The 19,394-nt window shown below is 40.0% G+C and overlaps 1 protein-coding gene across 7 annotated transcripts in view; it reads left to right on the forward strand.

Annotated features, from left to right (window-relative positions):
• The window catches only part of LOC116225339 (high affinity cAMP-specific and IBMX-insensitive 3',5'-cyclic phosphodiesterase 8A), a 117,962-nt gene that overhangs the window by 68,443 nt on the left and 30,125 nt on the right, over nt 1–19,394 (forward strand). For all 7 annotated transcript variants that reach the window (XM_090148944.1, XM_090148940.1, XM_090148942.1 and 4 more), the window contains exons 2-8: nt 7,062–7,118; nt 9,036–9,226; nt 9,909–9,965; nt 12,154–12,211; nt 13,374–13,462; nt 13,691–13,769; nt 14,885–15,022. In XM_090148944.1, the coding sequence (XP_090005070.1) occupies nt 7,062–7,118; nt 9,036–9,226; nt 9,909–9,965; nt 12,154–12,211; nt 13,374–13,462; nt 13,691–13,769; nt 14,885–15,022 (669 nt within the window). The remainder of the gene's footprint in view (nt 1–7,061; nt 7,119–9,035; nt 9,227–9,908; nt 9,966–12,153; nt 12,212–13,373; nt 13,463–13,690; nt 13,770–14,884; nt 15,023–19,394) is intronic.

Genomic DNA, 19,394 nt, shown 5'->3' on the forward strand with positions numbered 1-19,394 from the left:
CTAGAAAACCTAACAGACCCACTGGCAGGTTCATGCTATTTTGTGCTACACTTTCCTGCTTTGCTTGATCTGTTTGTGGCAATTACAGTGTTGGTAGATGAAGGCGTGAAAATTTGATTTGACACAAAGAAACAGTATTTGGAAATCTTCCTAATAGACTGGAATTTCCTTTTAGATACTGAACCTATTAAAATCCAGATGGTTCAATGCCACTGAAATCCATATGAATAAAGCAAAAAATAAAGCTTACAGTGACAGTGATGGAGACCTGTTGTATCCTAATGTGTCTATAATCATCTCTAAAACAAAACTAACAAGTGGGAGCTGCTAGAAGGAAGAGAACTGGTCTACAGATATAAAACAGATTAGTGCTTATTGCTGCATGCCGGGATCTTTTGGCTTCTGCGGAATCACAAGAGAGCAAGCGGCTTAAATATTATTAAACAATAGAACTACTGTGCCGTATTTAAGTCTCCCAGAGTGCTGTGCAGCTCAACTGTGAAAGTGCAGGCAGCAAGAATTTCCCTCTGGGCCAGAAGAATGCAGTGTTTGTGTGGAAGCATCCACACAACTGGGGGACGGGAAGTAGTGATGCTGCAGCTGGCCTGCAACATTCATACACCTGAGGCAGCAGGAGGGATGAGTTCTTTTGGAGTTAGAAAAGGTGATGAGAAAACCAACACTGGATCTATTTGTTTGCAAACCCCAGTGTACCCCAAAATACCGTGGGCCTCTGATTTGAGATGACACTTCCCCTCTGAGGTGCCAGATATTCGACCCAATACTTAAATTTTGTTTAAAACAAATAAAACAGAATAAGTTACTAATATCCTGAAGATACCCTCTCTTTTCATCTGAAGCAATTCAATTTCTGCATTTTACACATCCTTACACTGGACTCTCCAAAAAGACAAATGCTTAAGAACCACGTTTAGCTTTGAAAATCTGAAACTGTTCTTACTACTTTTTTTGCCTTGATAAAGGCATCCATTTGTGCAACCTATGTATAGAAAACCGTTATTATAGGGTTTAAAAAATTCTTCTAAAGTACAAGCCAGATCATTTAAGCTGCTGTTTTTCTCTTTAGCGCAGGATATAACTACAAATGCTTTACCACACAGAAAATATTTGGCTGTAGTTGAGTGAGCATTCCAGGGATCCAGTGTGGGGAGAGCCCTCAGCCTCCAGCTGAGGTCTGTGCGTATGTGGCCTCCACGGAGATGTTCCAGGAAAGCTTCCAGTCACAGTGGGCAGCCTGAGGGGGAGACCCCAGTGAGTCAGCTCAGGTTTTGAGGTGGTGAAGGTGTAGGGCATTTTAAACTCAGTGCTGGTTGGTCATAAATGTATTTGACAAAATGGTGATGGACCACAGACCATTGTTAAGGGTATTCACGTTTCTGGAGTTGTAGAACATTTGTTTCACATTTTTCCAAACTAATGCAAAATAAAGACAAACAGATGACATTTCAAGCCCAGTGTGCTTGTGTATATCATGCAGATCTCTAAAGGATCCCTGGGTCAGAGAAGTGCCGCAGCAAATGCCACGTGCTGGACTTGAATGTCTTCTGATGTGAGAACTGGTTTCCATTCAACAGTGTTCTCTTTGGTTAGAAAATATCATGTGGATTCATGAGCTGCCTCTGCGGGTTTGAGATCTGCATGATTGTGCTGTAAGCATGCTAAGCGTTAATGACATTTATCATTTAAATATCCTATCAAGAGCTGAAGGAATCCTTAGAGCTGTTGGTGTGCTCTGTATAGAAGTTCTGACCTTTAACAGTGGTAGAGGTTACTCTCTTCTGTTCTGTAATTGTACAAAGCTGACCGCAGTGGGCCGCTGGTCTGGGCCAGAAGCCACCCAGGCCTTACCACACTGCACGTAATTATAAAAGTCCCTTTGGGACAGCATTTTCTTTTTTCTTTTTTTTTTCTTTTTTTTTTCTTTTTTTTTTTTCCAAAATAATGAAATGATTCACCTCTGATAATGTCATGCTTGCAACATGATAATAGTAATTTTGTATTACAAATATGGGAAGATTTTCCAAAAGGTGCAGAATGAATTCTCGGTTGTGTCTAAAGTGTGCTAGAAGGCAGCAAGTCCAATTTTGTAACAATATTACTCCAGTTCTGTTCTAATTTAGCTTTATATATTGCATTGGACTAATTCTGAAGCAGTGCAGATGGGAATTAGATCCAGAATACAACAAACAACGTAGACAGTTGAAGGTGTCACCAGGAGCTCAGGAATGAGATCTGGGTCCCATGGCTGGTATGCTTAGCAGCCTCACTCGAGAGGCAACTCACTGTGCTCCATAGAGCTCCTCACAAAAACTGCAAGCTCTCCAAATGTTGTGTTCCTAATGATGTGAATCACAGGCCAGAGCTTGCCTCCCAAGAGCTAATTTACGTAAAACTGATTCACAACCGTTACTAAAACTTCAGAAATTGGGAACGGAGGGTATGATATCTCATTGCTTGAGTTGGTTGCTGTATCGTCATATGGCAGCATCATAAATAATTCTTGTAGGAATTAATTTAATGCTGAAAACAATTAAAAATAAAAAAAAGATATCATAGCAGAACTTCAGGTGATCTTCAGACCTTGAAATACAGATCTGACTCCATACTGTTTTGTTGACAGAGATGCATTGGGGGGGAGCCAGATTTAGAATAAATGCTAGATTTCATAAGAACAAATTGCATTGAGTCAGAATGCTGCATTATTTAAATTGTCGAGTCTGTGACATTTGTCTGCATTTTTTATGAAACAAAAATAGGAAAAGATACCAAGGGATAGAATTAATAGGTTTCATTTGGGCTGAACAGCAGTTTTGATAAATGTTAGCTGCCTTCCAGAGCTCTGCATTTGAGCAAAAAATGAACTGAGTACAGATTCAGGTCTTTTATAGAGCCTGGTTTGCCTCCATCCTTGAATCTATCAAATGAAGGCAGGTAACCCTAGGTGTTTTATTCCCTCCTGTTCTTTGATCTAATTGTTGTGGCCTCCAAACGGCCAAAGGAGTAACTGTGGGGCCAGACTCCTACTTTATAGTGAAGCAAATCCAGGTTATTCTCTTTGTGGAATTGCTCTGATAGCCGATGGGGTACTTCTTGCCTTCCAGCATCCACAAGTGTTTGGCTGAGGTTTTTGAGAACTGATGGTATCATGTGGAATTCGAATTTCTGCCTTTAATGGATTCCAAAGGAGTTGAAGTTCGAGGTATGATCTAAACCTGTGAGTCTGAGCTTTCCTTCTCAAGGGTGATAAATCTGTGCTTAGCACAGCAGGTTGAGGAAAGAGATGCTTTTTCCTTTGTAAAATTCATCCCTTTGTTTTTCTTAGCATAATCTGAATTTAGCGGTCCTAATGCTCTGAGCGTGTTTTGGTGTTTGGTTCTTGCTGTGATGAGTCAAGTCTTCCTGTACCAAGTGCATGGGCAAAACTTAAGTATGCATTTTAAAACTAAATAAAACACCTTTTTTTATGATATGTTAAAATATTGATCTGAGTAAAATGATGAATTGTTCTGACAGTCGTCCAATAAGCCCGGTGATGAAGTCTTATATCACTGTAGTTATCCATGTCCTAAAATAACCAATCAGGGCCTTAGGGCTGAAGCCTTTATTTGAATGGGCAGTTATCTGGTATTGAACAGCTCACCATTTCTCATTGCCTGCTTTTGAAACCTGGATGTCAGCAGGTTGCCTCAGGCAGCCTGAGGCTCTGCTTTAAAACATCCCACAAAAACTTCATGAAAGAAGTGAGCTAAGAACAAAGCTCTAAAAAAGAAAAGTGTTTGCCGCACCATAGCAGGAGCATTGCATGGGAGTTAATGGCCAGAAGGTGCGGGGGGCTGACGCTGCCTTTTAGTTTACTCTCCTCTCCAATTGGTAATGGTAGGAGAGGCACGCTGGAGGGAGCCAAGATGTGAGACCTCTAGCAAACAGAGACCTGCGGAATGCAGGCTGCTTTGATGTGTCCTGCGCTCCAACCAGGCAGTTTATCGCCACAGGGAGTGTGCGGATCGAGCTGGCTCTATGTCCACCCTTCAGCCCTTACTATATTTATTCACTGGGCAAACTCCACAGGGCTTTTGTAGCTGTAGGAAGAAAAAAACCCGAAAACAGCAGCCACCATGAACAGACCATTGCTGTCGATTTTGTCCTGGCAAAATGTGAGGAATGACTGATGGTGAGAAGTACCGTACCAGGTTATATCAGGTCAGCGCCGAGTCTGTTGTACTTTAATCAGATCGGTCATGGTTGTTTGGGTCTGTATTTATTTCAGTTGTTTTTATTTATCAAACATTCGCTTATCTCTGGGCATGGGAAGCATGCAGTGTCACTATGAGCAGTCGCAGTGTTTTCAGTTTAGTGGCTACAACAGGCAGTGGGTCAGACAACACGGGATGGCTGCAGTGCTGTGTGTGAGCACTTAGAGCAGGCTGGGGTTGGTTCTTTTTCCAGTAGGAAAGCAAAACTCTTGAGTGAATAAGAATGTGTTTGTGCTGTTGTAGTGCGTGTGAGCCTTGGCTGGGCTTGGTTTGTTGTGAGTTTGTGTTTGTAAAGCTCATTTCATTCATCCATAGAGTTTCAGCTCACCCTTGTTGCAGCCTTGGTTTCTGACACAGCTCTTAATCAGCACGCTGCTTCCCAGTGCTATCAGCAGCAGACAAAGAGCTGAAATGATTAATCAAGTGATTGAACAGATTTCAACAGGATTAATAATTAACTGGAGTTCACTGATGTTTTGTAGTGGAGATGCAAAGCAGGGTTTTAATTCGGCCCAGGACAGGCAGTTAACGTGTAATGACAGCTTCCCATTTGGGCAGTGCCTGTAACTTAAGCTTCAGTGGTGCATACATGGGTATTTTCGGTGTCGGAATGCCACAGTTTGCTGGCATAAAAGCATTTTCCAGACTCCGCAAGCCTGTAGGATAAATCTGGTAGCATAACTTCATGGAGCTTGGTCTGTGTTGGAACTGGGTGTGAGGGTGCACTGCCCTGAGATATGGGGTTCAGCGACCCCAAACTTCAAAGCTCAGCTCTGAGTCGGTGCCCTGCAGCTCACGCTGGAACCAATAACACTTGCTGCTTTATGCTGGTAGCTGGAGAACAAAATAAATAGTGCAAAATTTAATTTGAAATGTAGTCATGACCAGAGAAATGACTGTAGAAAGGCATCGCTTATTCAATAGATACACCTCCTCTGTGTCCTTTGGGCATGCCTGCTGATCCCTCTGAATGAGAACAAGGAGTCACTGCTGGCAGTGCTGCAGGGCCAGCACAGCCCTGGCAGATGGGGCTGGATCTCCTTCTGCTCTGTGCACTGTCAGCAGAACTATTTGCTGTTTTCTGGTGCAGATTTGGAAAAAGTGGATGATGGGCCTCGAGGGAGGAGAAAGCAGTTTGATTTTTTCCTATGGAAGAAAGGTTTGGGGTCTTAAAATTAGAAGAATTGACCAGAGAGTATTTAAACTAAGCCACTCGAATCCAGGATGGCTGACAGTAAACCTGAAGCCCACCCACACAATTTTAATGCCAGCTTTTTGGGGGCCCTCTGAAATAACACTGCAAACCCTGCTCCTTTTTTGTAAGCACTACGTTGCCATTTTTCCTTGATTTGTGTTTCTTGCTCATTTAATGTTACCCTGATGATTTCCAAGTCGATAAATAAATGAAATCACACATGAGAAACTTGGAGGGCTGAGCAATGGAGCAATGAGGTCAAAGAAAGAATAGAGCATGTAATTCAAAAAGATTTTTCTGTGGGATGTGGTGAGGTTTCTCTAAAATTACTTATTGGAAACGTTCTAGAGTGCAAAGCAATAAATCTAATCTTCAAGTGTGGCTTTACTTTGAAAAACAACAATGTAAAAATGACACCTTTGTACTCCAGAGATCTTTTCTTTGTACATGAGAATCCGGAGATGTTTTCCATTTACTGCGTTACCCATAGCAATTTTCTGCTATGTTTTCACTCCAGTATCTTTGAAGAGTCTGTGCTCTCCAGGGACCACTGGCCGGACACTGCAGTCCTTTTGGAATCAGGAGCATTGTTACTTCTGATTTCTAGTTTTCATTTCAGAGATAAGAGATGAGAACTACTTAAGCACATGAAAGCGCAGTTACTTGCCAAGTGGGAATTCCCAAAGACTCTAACCTACACAATCCTATTAGTCTCCTCTGTATTTACATGTTTACCTCCTTAAGAACGTCTGTCCCAGATGCCTTGAAAACTCATTCGTGCTGAAGCCTGCATTCCAGCCAGTGGTACCCAATGATTAATTGCATTAGAGCCAGCTGCCATAAGCAGCACCTGGGCATTCATCTCCATTGATTCCAGTGCCATGTGAGGAAGAAATACCCTGACGCAGTTCTTGCACACAAAGCTAAGCTGCTGGGCTGAGTTACTAGAACAGAATCTAGTGCAGAAATCACAGCGTGCACAAAGCATGCCATGCCCCAGCAGCATTTTATAGGGTTTCTCAAAGCCAAGCTGCATGCTGAGTGCATGCAGCGTCACACAGATATCTGGGTTCTGATGCCTGCGCTGGAGGGGCTGGGTGGGAAGGAGGGAACACAGCCCAGCTTCCATGAGGCTACTACATTTATGCGTATCACTCGTTGGCACCTATGACATAGGAAATGCTAGGAGTAACATTTTTTTGCCTTTTTCCAGTAGGTTGAACGTTCTTTAGAAGTTGCTGGGTTTTTATTTTTTTTATTTTTATTTTTTTTTAAACAATTTTTAAAATGCTTTTTGCAAGGCAGCTCATGTCATACAGGGTTGCAAAACCCAAATAAATATCAACAGTCTGTCTACAAAACTTTCAGGACTAATCCATTCTTTTTAAAACATAACAGTCCAAACTGAGCTGATTTGTAATGGTGTTAACACAGCTCAGCATATGCATTTACAAAAGCAGAACAAGACCATCATAACGGCGGTAATATATCTGTGCAACAGTGGTCAATAAGTCTTCTCTAACAGAGCTATTTCTACTTCTTCTCTAGGTGTGTGTGTGTGTGCTAATAAGATCCTCTTTTATATTTTCTAGTCACCAGTTACAGATGTGCAGTTTGGCCCTATGAGACTTCATCAAGATCAACTTCAGGTAGGTGCAACGGTGTCAACCGAAGTCTTAATTTCTCAGATATCACAGAAATTAACTTTGGATGTATTCTGGAGTTTTGTGGTGTGGAGATCTTCAGAGTGTTTTTGCCAAGTGATATGCATGCACATAACAGGTTGTAACCACATTATACGTGATATTCTAAAAATCCTGACAAATTCTTTTCTCCAAACATCTCTCAACTCATAGAAACATAACCATTTCCTCTGTTGAGGTCAATTTAGTATGTTCCACGATTTGCATTTTACTTAATGCATTTTGCATTTACTTAATCAAAATCTCATCAGAACAATACTAAGTCAAATGTCCTGGTGAGGTCTATTACACCAGCATTACTACTAGCATCAACCAAACTTTCAGTATCGCAGAAGATAGAAAGTGAGCTTGGCAACACGTGTAATTGTTTTATTTTAGATTATTATTTGTTGTTTACTGGCATTACTTCAAACTCCTTTGTCTCTTTATTAATAAAGATCATATGCCAGCTGTCCCCTTCTTTTGTCTGGGATGGGACCTGACTCCCTTGAACATCCTTTGAAAATTCTCCCGTGTCTTGTGGCATACTGAAGTATTAATAATCCAAGATGTTCCTCAGTGATTAATTACAGAACTCTTGGGTGAAACTTACCTGGACCTGCTGATTTGAAAATGTCTGTCTTCAGGAACAGTTCAAAATCCTCCCAAGCTATTGTCAGAACAGACAGTGTTATCATCTAACATCAAATATTAGGACAGCCTAATCCAGCTTTTCCCCAGGTATAATTCAGAAACATTCCTTGAATGTTTCTGCCCCCCTTTGTGGTTATTAATGGTTGTATGACTTCTTTCCAGTCATAGGCCACTCTAACATTCTACCAGTTAATCCTCATGATAGTTGGCAGATAGGAGGAAGGAAAGGTCAGACAACATTACATTTTTGCTGAAGCTGATCATACAAATAAGATTTCCTGATTGCTCTGTGCTAATGCTGAAAACCATTATTCCACTCCTAAGAGTGTTATAAATTAACTCCACTAAATATAGCCAAAGTATGACATGTTTTTCAAGCAGGTTTGCAAAGGTTACTATAAAAGGAATCTGAACTAAATGAGTACTAAGTCCTTCATTCTTACAAAAATATGCACTGCAGGGAAATGTTAAGATTTACTGGTAGACATTCCATCAACCTGGTCCAAAGTGTAACCAGCACAGAATTCCTAAAGTCACCCAGAAGATAAACGGCAGTGGGATGTGGTATGAGTTACACATGCTCCACATTGTTGTCTAACCAAAGCATATATTTAAGTGTACTTTGATTAAATTACTGAAAGATTGGTGTCCTGAGACAATGGGCCAAAATGTTGGTCTGGTTTATCCATCTTTCCCAGAAGACTGCATCTATTCAGTCGTCCACAAAAGCAGCACTAACATAGATGTATATTCTATCAGTCTGTGTATTCTCTCTGCAAAATAAACTGTTCTCTATAAAATATTACCCCGAAGCAAAGCACAATCACGTCAGTGAAAGTCTTCCTTAGTAGACGTCATGTTTATCTTTCATAGCGTATTCCACCATAGAATTTAAAACACATTTCATTAGGGATGTTGAACTTTTGGGCATTATGTTGATTTTAAAAAGACTCAGAGAAAGGAACACTACTGGCAGTTGTGCAGGAAGTTTTGACAGAGCAAATCATAGCTCTCCCAACTTCCAGTTCTGGACTTCCAGCATGGTAATTCCCTTCTGTGATACAAATCTCATGGCAAGCTTTGCACAGGAGTCACAGGGGTCTTCATATACAGAAATACTTCCATCTTGTGTGAGTTCATGTTGGCTAACCTTGTTAAAAGTGGGTAAAAGTCATGGATTCTAATGTATATATATGACTAGTTTGTAATGATTCTCTGTATTTCAACCAGGTACTTCTAGTGTTTGCCAAAGAAGATAACCAGAGCAACGGGTTCTGCTGGGCCTGTGAGAAAGCTGGATTTCGATGTAATATTGCCAGGACACCTGAGTCTGCGCTGGAATGTTTTCTTGATAAACACCATGAAATTATCATTATAGATCATAGACATTCCAGATACTTTGATGCAGAAGCATTGTGCAGGTAAACACCATTTCAGGGTAATTAATGAATAGCTATGTAGATAACTTGTCAGGAAAGATTTCTTGCTTTTTTTATGACCCTTCTATAAAATCTACTGAATGTTAGTTTGGCTAGTTAGTTAGTTTTTTTTTTTTTTTTTTTTTTTGACAAAAGTCCATTTTCATCAACATTATCTCAATGCTGTGGCATTTTTGGTTGTTTGCTAGCACAGTTGTGTGGAGCTACAGTGTGCAAATTTGTTGGGATAGTGGAATGTTTTTTCAAAACCTGGCTCCACATCTGCGGGATAGCAGCACTGCTCATTTTTACCTTTCATCCCCCTGTAAAGTGAAATGCTCCTTAAATTTGTGAGGCCAAATGCTAGAAACTAGCCCTTTTCTACTAACGCATTCAAGCCATTTCAGAAGGTTGACTTTTTTTTGGTCCCCTAGACAGCACTTGAGGTTTCAGTTAATGTACATTCTGTATGTCCTTTTTTTGACATAGAGTTTCAGGCATTGCTGCATTTGTTCTCTTTTCTCAGTAATTCTGCAGGCTTCAGATCTAACTTTTTTGCTGTTGTTAAATCAAAGCATGCAAAAGAGGCATGTTAAAAGAAATAATGTAAGAAGATTCTGTATGGTCACAGTTTCTGAAATGAAAACTTTAAAAAATGTTAAATGTTCTTTCTTTTTATTTAAAGGTCTATCAGAACAACGAAACCCTCAGAAAATACAGTCATTATTGGTGTAGTCCGAAGGTAAATACATCTTTAGTTACAAATTTCATCCATAAAGTGTGAATCTTAACACTGTAAATGTAAATTCTACAGTGAAAAAAAAGCTTGGATTAGAAATTCTTGTGAAGTTTATCACTTTATGTGATTATGTCATATAGAGTTTTCACCACTGTTGGCCACAAGATTTATGATTTCTATTTTTTTCTAAAGAGCCTTGACTCAACCTCTGCAACCCCATGTGCAGAACTGTGGAATTGCCTCATAGGTTGTGTTTGGATATTAATAAATATAACACACTGAACTCTCCATCTGTCTTTCAATCTGAATAATCACAGCACAAAGAGGAGATCTGTAGAGTTATGAAAAAAGTATAGAACAGTTTGAACAGTGAGAAACAGCATCATGGAAATTCTGAAAATAACATAGACTGTTAAGACATCTCAGTATAGCAGTGTACGTTTTTTCCTCCTCCTCCCTGTTAAACACACTACTAATATATCATAAAGTAACGTAGAAGTGACAAAAATGCAATATATTTAACTGGAAATGGATTTGAGCTAATTTTCTCTGAGTACAGACTGGCCATTTCTCAGAAAGCATTTATTCTGGAAGCCAATTCTGAGGTGTTGAAATTTTCCATTAACAATCCTGCTTTCCACCACCATCTCTAGCAAACAACAGATCCTCATTAAACATTTCAGAGGATTCTATTGTGAATATAGTCTTTATTATTTTTATGTTGGGAAATCTTATGACTATGGGAACCATTGCTTCTACAATCAGAATCATCTCTTGTCAAAGTAATACCAACGAAAGGAGAAGAAAAGGAGCAGGGGAGAAACAGTGAACTAACTCAAGAGCTTCTTTATGTATGTGAGAGAGAAAGACCCCTGTGGTTCTGTGGGCCAGCAAGTCCTTTTTAAAAGCTAGGAGAAATTGAAAGCTGGGCTTGCTCACTCACAATTAGGAAGTTAGTCAAAAAGGGAAAAAAGCCCTGCAATTGATTTTGTCTTTCCAAAATGTTCATATTGTGTGCTGGGAAAAGGTAATAGCTCCCTGTAGTGACAAGCTTGAGTGCTCAAACTTTTCAGATGTCTATTACCCCTGTTAGGGAAACTTCAAAAGTAAGCCTGTCTCTCAACTAGTTCGTTGTTTCAAATTCCTGTGTGCTAACACATGCCTTCTGTAGTCACTATTCTGGATTTCACAGAGTGAGAACTTTCACACATTTCCTTTCTTGCAAGAAGCATATTTGTGAAAAAGCCTGACATTTAGCATGTCAATAGCATATGGAAGGGCTTCTTGCCATCCTTCAGTTTCCTCCAGTTCAGTTTGTTGAGGTTGTTTTTTCCTGAAATATTCCTGATCTCTTTCTTTGTACTTTTGGGAGGCAGCATTACAAGATAGCTGGCATGAGGAATGGAGATATTTTCTGCCTTTGTCTCCCTACTTACTCTTGATGGGCATCATTCTCTTTGTACTTAAGAAACAAGTGCATGGAAAATAAAAACAAACGATGCCATAGGATCCAAAATTTCAGGCATAAAGAAAAGCTATTGTGCCATCTGCTAGACATGACCAGCTTCCATCTGCTTGTTTACAGAAATCTAACATAATGACCTTTCTTCCAGATTCCATTCATACATCACATATGTTGGATGTCTTTTAACAGTTGATAGAGCCAAGATTTCCAGAATGATTCAAATATCTCATTTTAGGGGTATGTCATTCTGAAGTGACCTGCTAGTAGGTGCTGGGTTGTCAACACTGGGAAATCCATCATCATTCAGCCACCTTAAGTTGTCCACTAACAAAGGTTTGGTATATATAGATAACAAAACATTTCTTAAAACTTTGCTCATGTAGACTTTCAGGTGCATCTTTGGATAGGGACAACATAAATAACAAGGACCTGGTACCAAAAAAGGATCCATGCAACACTCTAGCTAATTAAATTCTTTGAAGCATTACTTGTTTGCGATACACAAAGCTCATTACTTACAAATAGGAAAACATATTGGCTTATCTGTTCCAAAGATATAAGTTTGTCATAGACAAAAAAATGTTTTATTCATAGATCCTGTTTGGGTCTAGGCATATTAGCCTGTCATGTGACATCTGGTGTACAGGTACTGGTATGTCAATGGCTTGTGAAATTGGGTTTCAATTGATTACAAAAACAATGTCTGCCTTTATCCTTCTTTTAAAGGCATGCTGATCGTGAAGAGTCATCGATATTGCCCCTGATCTCTGCGGGCTTCACAAGGGTATGTTTGTTTTATAATCTGCTAGTTAGCTCAGACATTCCAAAACCGTCACTGGCCGTGTCAGTAATCCCACCTGTAAATCTTGTCTGTGCTGCTCGTTCTTGCATAGTTCCTCATTCAGTACTACAGTGCACTGGTAGAGCTAGAATAGTGCTGACTAAGTAGGCGGGCAGTCTCAGGAATACCAGAAGTGGTATTGAGACATTTCTTCAATATAAGTTTATTTCACAATAAGTGTACGATGCTCTGATGTAAAGGTTGACATTGGCAAAATTGACTAATTACTGTAGCAGAGCCAAAGAGTGGCTTCAATGAACAACAGAGCATGCTGTGGGAGATCTTTTCTATCAAATGCCAATTCACATCTGTAAACAGGTTTCAGACACTGTCAAATGCTATTATCTTTTGTTTAGAAAGACCTGAAAAGTATCACATTGAATCTGTTCCTTGGCAACTATTGCAATTAAGCAGGAAAGGTGCTTATTAGCCTGTCAGTTGAGTGGATTCCTGATTGCATTTAGCTGACAATGGAACAAAAACGTGCACGATTTTACCATTGTAATTCAGAGTGTATTGGTTGCATGCTCACCAGATATTTTGCCATCGCATCGCAATCCATTTTCTTATTTATAGCAGGGTCTTAATACAGGAAATGCTAAAGCCTGAAAATAACTTCACTTGTATGCACAGAGTCATTCCAGTGGGCGCATCAGTAATCTGACACACGTTCTGAATTATTTATAGATCAGAGCCTTGGAGATTGGACTAATGGCAAAGCACAGAAAGCTTTGTTTAGCAGCCTTGATGTGGTGACTTATCTTTGATAATCCCCACCCCCCAGTAGCTATCAACATCTATGATGGTTTATCATGAGCAAAGATGTAACACTGAGGCTTGTACCTGATTAAAATGAGAAGTTTCAAAAAAACATCAGAGAAGATGTTCGGGTCATTGCTATCAGTGTTGTATTAGGCGACATATCAGGACCTAGAATTTTTCTAGTTCCAAAAAATAACCTTATCAAGTTGTTTGCATTGCAACATGTTTATTTTATGCATATCTGAGCCTTTTTTGTTCTCCATTGGGCAAAAGAAAGCTGAGCTTCATACCCTGGAGTACAGAAATGTGTACTAATTAAGTATTTCTAATGTTTTATTTGCAGAGATATGTAGAAAATTCCAATATCATGGCCTGTTACAATGAGTTAATTCAGCTGGAATTTGGAGAGGTGCGGGCACAATTCAAACTAAGGTAATTTTAGCAAAAACATCATCAACAAAATTTGCCATTTCAGCCATATCCTTAAAAGAGTATCCATTTTCCTGTACTGCAGTTAATTATAGAGTGTCAGTTAGCTAAAGACAATATGTTAATCCTTAAAGTACAACTTTGTTCAGTATGGAATTACAATAGCTTATTAGCATATGCAATAAGAATTATGTGGATCAAAGCTAATCAGATGTCATTTTTCGTCTCCAGGGCTTGTAATTCATTATTCACAGCATTAGAGAAAAGTCAAGAAGCCATTGAGATCACAAGTGAAGACCATGTAATACAGGTTTGTTCCAGTTATTTTTATAAGAACAGAAAATTGCTCTGCAGGCTGACTGTGTTTTATTTCATTCTTGATTACATTTACTTTTTTTTTTATGATACAAGAGTCTAACCTAACTTAATGGTTCTGATAAGGCTGAAGTGAGTTTCACTGTAGAGTAGAATTTTCTCCATTTGAAATATCTTACATAAGTCAATTTTGAGGGAGACTGATGTTTCTGAAAAAAAAAATAAGAACTTACTGTTCTGGTTTTCTTTTTCGTAATTTTTTTATATCACGAATGAAAACAGCTGTTGGCTTGTACACATTTTTTTTTTCTTCTAAAAATACTGGATGTTAATTGTATTCTTTATAAATTAAACTAAAATTGATGCTCTATTTAAATAAAAGTACACCACATTATTTTTTAAATAAACCTGGTAGTATTTGTCGAATCAGGATTTTTGAGTGGACCGTTTTTGAATGTAATCATCTCTTAAGAAAGTGTTTAAAAGTGGAAGAGAAATTGTGCTTAGGTTTGCACTCCTGAAAAACATCATCTTTTATAAGGGAGTTAGTTTCATCCATGACTGTGAAGGCTGCGGTGAGTGATTTTATTATCAGTAAAGAGGCTGAATATAAGCCTCTGGGAGTTATAATGTGCATATAGATTGTACCCTCTTGACCCAGATCTTGACAATGGCAATTTCATTGAAGAATATGCTTTCTACATCCCTTTCCCAAAAAGAACAGAGCCTGTCCTGGAACTGCTTGGAAATACACTTTTTCAGGCTGAATTTTGTTGCTCTGTGGACAGACCCAGAATACGGGGGAACCAAGAGGAGGGAGTGGAGTCCTGCAGCTCCAACAGGCAGGGCTTTCTTCCTTTATAGGCCAGGGGAGCAATGTTAGGAGCAGGGAGCATCCAGATGTGCCCTTTCCATATCTGTCACATGGAAACACTGCCAAGTGTTGTTATGGGAAAAAAAAACATTGATACCTTTTTCAGGAGCAATGCATACAGGGATTTATTCCAGGTTGGGGGAAAGGTTCCATTTGCTAGATTTAGCAAATGGATAAAAAGTGATCTGATGTGCTCTTAGTACTATTGAATGTTTTTGTTTGTTTTTATTTCACAGTACGTCAATCCTGCATTTGAAACAGTGATGGGCTATCAAATAGGTGAATTAATAGGAAAGGAACTAACAGAAGTGCCTATAAATGAAAAAAAAGCTGATTTCCTAGATACTATTAATTCCTGCATAAAGATAGGAAAGGTAAGTAGTGCCACTGTACTGTTTCTTGTTTTCTATTTGTGGACTTTATTGTTGTCCAGAGATGGCATGTGATATACGTGCAGCTTCACAGCCATAGAGCACTTGCACCTTTATTATTGTAACAAGATAAGGAAGTAAAAAATGCTCATTTTTAAAGGCTTCTTCCTCTTTAGTTGTTTGGAAGAGCTGCACGTTTTATGAAAATTATTGACTTGCTGTATTTATTCAATAGCACAAGGGGGAATGCTTTTAAAGAAAAGGAGGAAGGATCTAAATTAGATGTCAGGGGGAAGTTTTTCACAGAGAGGGTGGTGAAGTGCTGGAACAGGCTGCCCAGAGAGACTATGGATGTCCCATCCCCAGAAGTGCTCAAGGCCAGGTTGGATGGGGCCCTGGACAATCTGATCTAGTACTTGATCCAGGGGCTGGAAGCCCTACCTTTGGCACTGGGGTTTGGAATTGATGATCTTTGAGGTCCCTTCCAACCCAAGCCATTGTATGATTCCAGGATTGTTTATAATATATGCTGTATATAGCAAAAAGTGTAGACATACCAAAGAAAACTAGAATGAAAGCACGTTATCCAGAAGGATATAAATGAGAAAAGAATAATGTGGAAGTATTTTAATTTGAAATGTGGAAGTTGATCTGCAACTTCAGAATGTAAAAATGTCAGAAAAGACACCTTCAGTATCACTTGAGAATGATAAGGCAGTGTCAGCTGCTGGCTGCCAGTATCCTTTATCCTCTAATAGCATGGGAGCTGATTCCTACTAGAAATGTTTGTCAAACCCAGAAAGTAGATGAGAAATCCAAGGGGGATCTCTAGGCAGAGGCATTGCTTCTTGCCAGGTATCTCCACAATGTTCCTTTGGGACTGTTGTGGCTGCAGTGTGAGGACCATCAAGGAGCTTTCATCTGTGTTTTGGCAATGAGCTGTAAGTGCTTCTGGTGTCATTGCACGTGTCATCGTACCCGACAGGAGGAAAATCACGGAGGTAACAGAAAGGGATTTGGGAATTGGTGTTTGTAGATATGTCACTGTCTGTGCTCCAACCTCTGGGTAGCTCACGGCGTCATGCTGGCTGCCTGCTGGAAGCACTGTGTTACTGGCCTTTGTGGGGAGATGGCAAAATGAAGCATGGTGCTCTGAGTAAGCAGCCGATGATGCAAAAGCATCGATGCAAAGTTGCAGTGAGTCCCATTGTGTAAATCCAGGTGCTAACACAAGCATTCCTTAACGAACCTGCACTCTGGATACAGATTGCACGTGCATTTCAACAAGAACGTGTCACTTATTTCGGTGTGTGTTGGTCTTTTCAAAGAGATCCAAGCAACAGACTTTGCTAGGGATCATGGCACTTTGTACCTCTGTTGCCTGACCAAAACTGTTTCAGTAAATGTGTGTAATACAAAACTGATATTAGAAGGGAGTATTTATTAAGTTATAATTCAGATATGTTAGACATGTCAGGCTTTAAAACCACAGCATCAATTCTCAAGATGTGAAGTGATCAAAGTTTTAATAATTTAGTGTGCTGATAAAAATGTCTTTAATAATGGAAACGTGTTTCACTCCATGAATGATAAAAATCAAACCCCAATCCATCTCTTTCTTTGCAACATATTTCACTCCTGGCTCTAGGACTTTCCAACCATGGTGACTAATGAAATACTGCTTATTCAAACCTGTCTGTCTGGAACAGCTTAAACTGTTTCAACTGGATATGTCCTGTTTGCAAGGTTTTTGTATTTCCCTCTGCAATGTTTTATAGTATGCAATCCCTGTAGCCCCACTTTTATGTATTTCTAGAAAAATGAATTACAAATGAAGTTATTACAGGAAGTATTTGCAAGTAGAATTTGACTGTGTGGTGCAACCTTTGAAATACTCCATCCCTCTGAAGGTGCTTTAGATTGAAATGAGTTGTGTCAGGGTGTTACAGCACTTTCAGAGGTGCCTGACTTCTGTCTGGGTCACTCTGATTTGGTCTGTTGCTCTGAGGCTTGCAATTACTTTATATCCTAATTTAAAAATCTGCTTCCCATTACAATAAACTATATATTGGTTACTGTAGGCTATAGCATGCCAAAAAGGCCAGCTGTGTTCTGTGATACTCTCCTTTTAAAAGGTTTAGTTCTTCTGCTTTGAATAAACACGGTACTCTAACAAAAACAACAGAAAGTAAGATTTGGCGATTGTTAGAAGAGCTGAGCTGTGGAAAAAATGCATCTTGTCTTTAAATGGAACCTCAGAAGATGAACTATCGCAGTATTTCCTTTCTTGTGCCAGCAGACCTCACGCTGTGAGCAAGTCCCATATATCCCAACAAGAGCTGATAGCCATCACCCTCAGAGATGGTGAATTGTGTGGCACATAGCGATGGCTGGGTCAGGATGGTGCTCTCATTTCTTGTTACTACAGCTGCCCATCATCTGCAAGAACCTAACCTGATTGGGACATCAGGCCTGTCCAGACCTGAGTTACAAAACAAGTTGTGCTTTTTCAGTGTTTTGTGATTCACATTACATTTGTTAAGGTGAAATGTATAATTCTACTTCTGAGGGCACTGCTTGCTTTCCCTGAGCTCTGCACGTTGACACAAAGCTGTTCACCTTAGTTCCACTTGTACTGAAGTGAGATAAGGGCTATCAATACATCAGACCAGATGCGCGATTCTCTCAGCCCTGTTGGTGGATGTGGGCTGTCCTTCCACAGGCTGTGCCATGATGGGCAGCTCTGTGTGATTGGTTCTGTGGCACGTTGTGCTTATTTTTGCTCTGTTTCTACAAGGAGTTGTCTGGTGTGAGAAGCACCAGATTTACAGGGCAGGCTGAATGATTCCTTGTAATGCTCGAATGAATGGTTTCAGAGGACAGATGCATGCCAGAGCCTTCCGAATGAAGTCTTAAATTGCAGCATTGATTCCTAGTGTACTCTATTAAGGGTAAAGCCATTATCTTCGTCCTGCGCATGGCTCTTACTCTGCGTTTGAAGCCAGCCTGACGGGTGGTACAGAAGTGACTGATGGCGGTGTTTGTGCTGCTGTAACATGGCTGTAATGATGGGCTGACGGACAGCACACCTTGGGAAGCAGCTCTTCTCTGCTGGACTGCCAACAGGCTCTGCAAGACCATATGCTGTTCTGAGATATGTTTAAGTAACATTCCTGTGAGAACTTAACAGAGCAGCAGGACCTTGGCTTGGACCTTTTATTTTTTCAGAATTCTGCTGGCCTTTTTCCTCTCGCATTTCCCACCACAGTGTCACAGGTTGTAGATGTTCACAAGCTGAAAAATCTTTCTGTTGATGAGGAGGAGCACATGAGTGAATAACCAAACCTGCCCTGAAAAGCACACGCTTGCAATGCAATAATTCTCCAATCTGTACTTTCTCCCTTCCCCCTTTTGTGCATATTCCATCTTCATTACCTGAGTTAGGAATTGATTGTTCATCTCTGCCTCATCCTGGCTGTCAAGAAAATATTGATATGCATACTTCTAATTATGAGATCATTGAATTTTGTGATGTTGGCTTATTTGTATTCCTCATGCAGCTCATGCAGAGATGTTATGTCTGCTTCCTAATTTGTTATTCACAGAGCTTTTGTCTGGCAGATTTTTGGAAAAGCTGTTGGTATTCTCTGCTGTGCAGCCTGTTGCCCTGCAGCTCTGTGTTTGTTGGTTCCATTAGCATAAATGCAAAACTCCTCTGTCTGTGCCTGTGCTCTGGCCTGCTCTGCTGTGAGGTCTGTCAGCCTAGCATAAAGCAATAGGTGCTGGGTGCCTTGGGAAGGCATTTCATGTGCATTTGTAGAATCTGAACTAAGGTCTGTTGAGCTAAGCTGATGGACAGCAGCTGGTATGGGTAGTTTGCATTTTTAATAAGTGAGATGGATTGCATTAATTACTAATCATTTGGTAGTTATTAGCTGCCCAGATCAAAATCTGATGCTTTTTTTAAGAAAAAAAGAAAAAAAACACCAAAAAAACACAAACCAAACAAAACAAAAAAACCCAACCAGTAACAATTACTCTAGAGATGGAAACATGTAGGCAAGGCTGTAAAGGTTGCCTGCTGCCATGTTCCTGCAGGCAGTGCTGGTGGAGGGACCTTGGGCCATTGGGAAGCCTGCTGGCTCTGCTACCACTCAGTAACAGAAGTGACTGAACAATATTACACTCGTAAGCATGTCTGAAACAAGGGGGGGAGGGTCATTTGCTGAGTCTCATTTGAGAGAGAGGATGAGGCTTTGGAATAATTTGCACTCCACACTAGAAAGAAACGTCTCATTTCTAGAGGAGAAAAATGACTTCTCTCTGCAAATTGAAAATTTCCTTTCTGCCTTCTCTTTTTGTTCCATTTGTAAGC

Source organism: Phasianus colchicus, chromosome 12 (assembly GCF_987193195.1).
Source record: "Phasianus colchicus chromosome 12, bPhaCol1.hap1.1, whole genome shotgun sequence".
NCBI classification, from domain to species: domain Eukaryota; kingdom Metazoa; phylum Chordata; class Aves; order Galliformes; family Phasianidae; genus Phasianus; species Phasianus colchicus.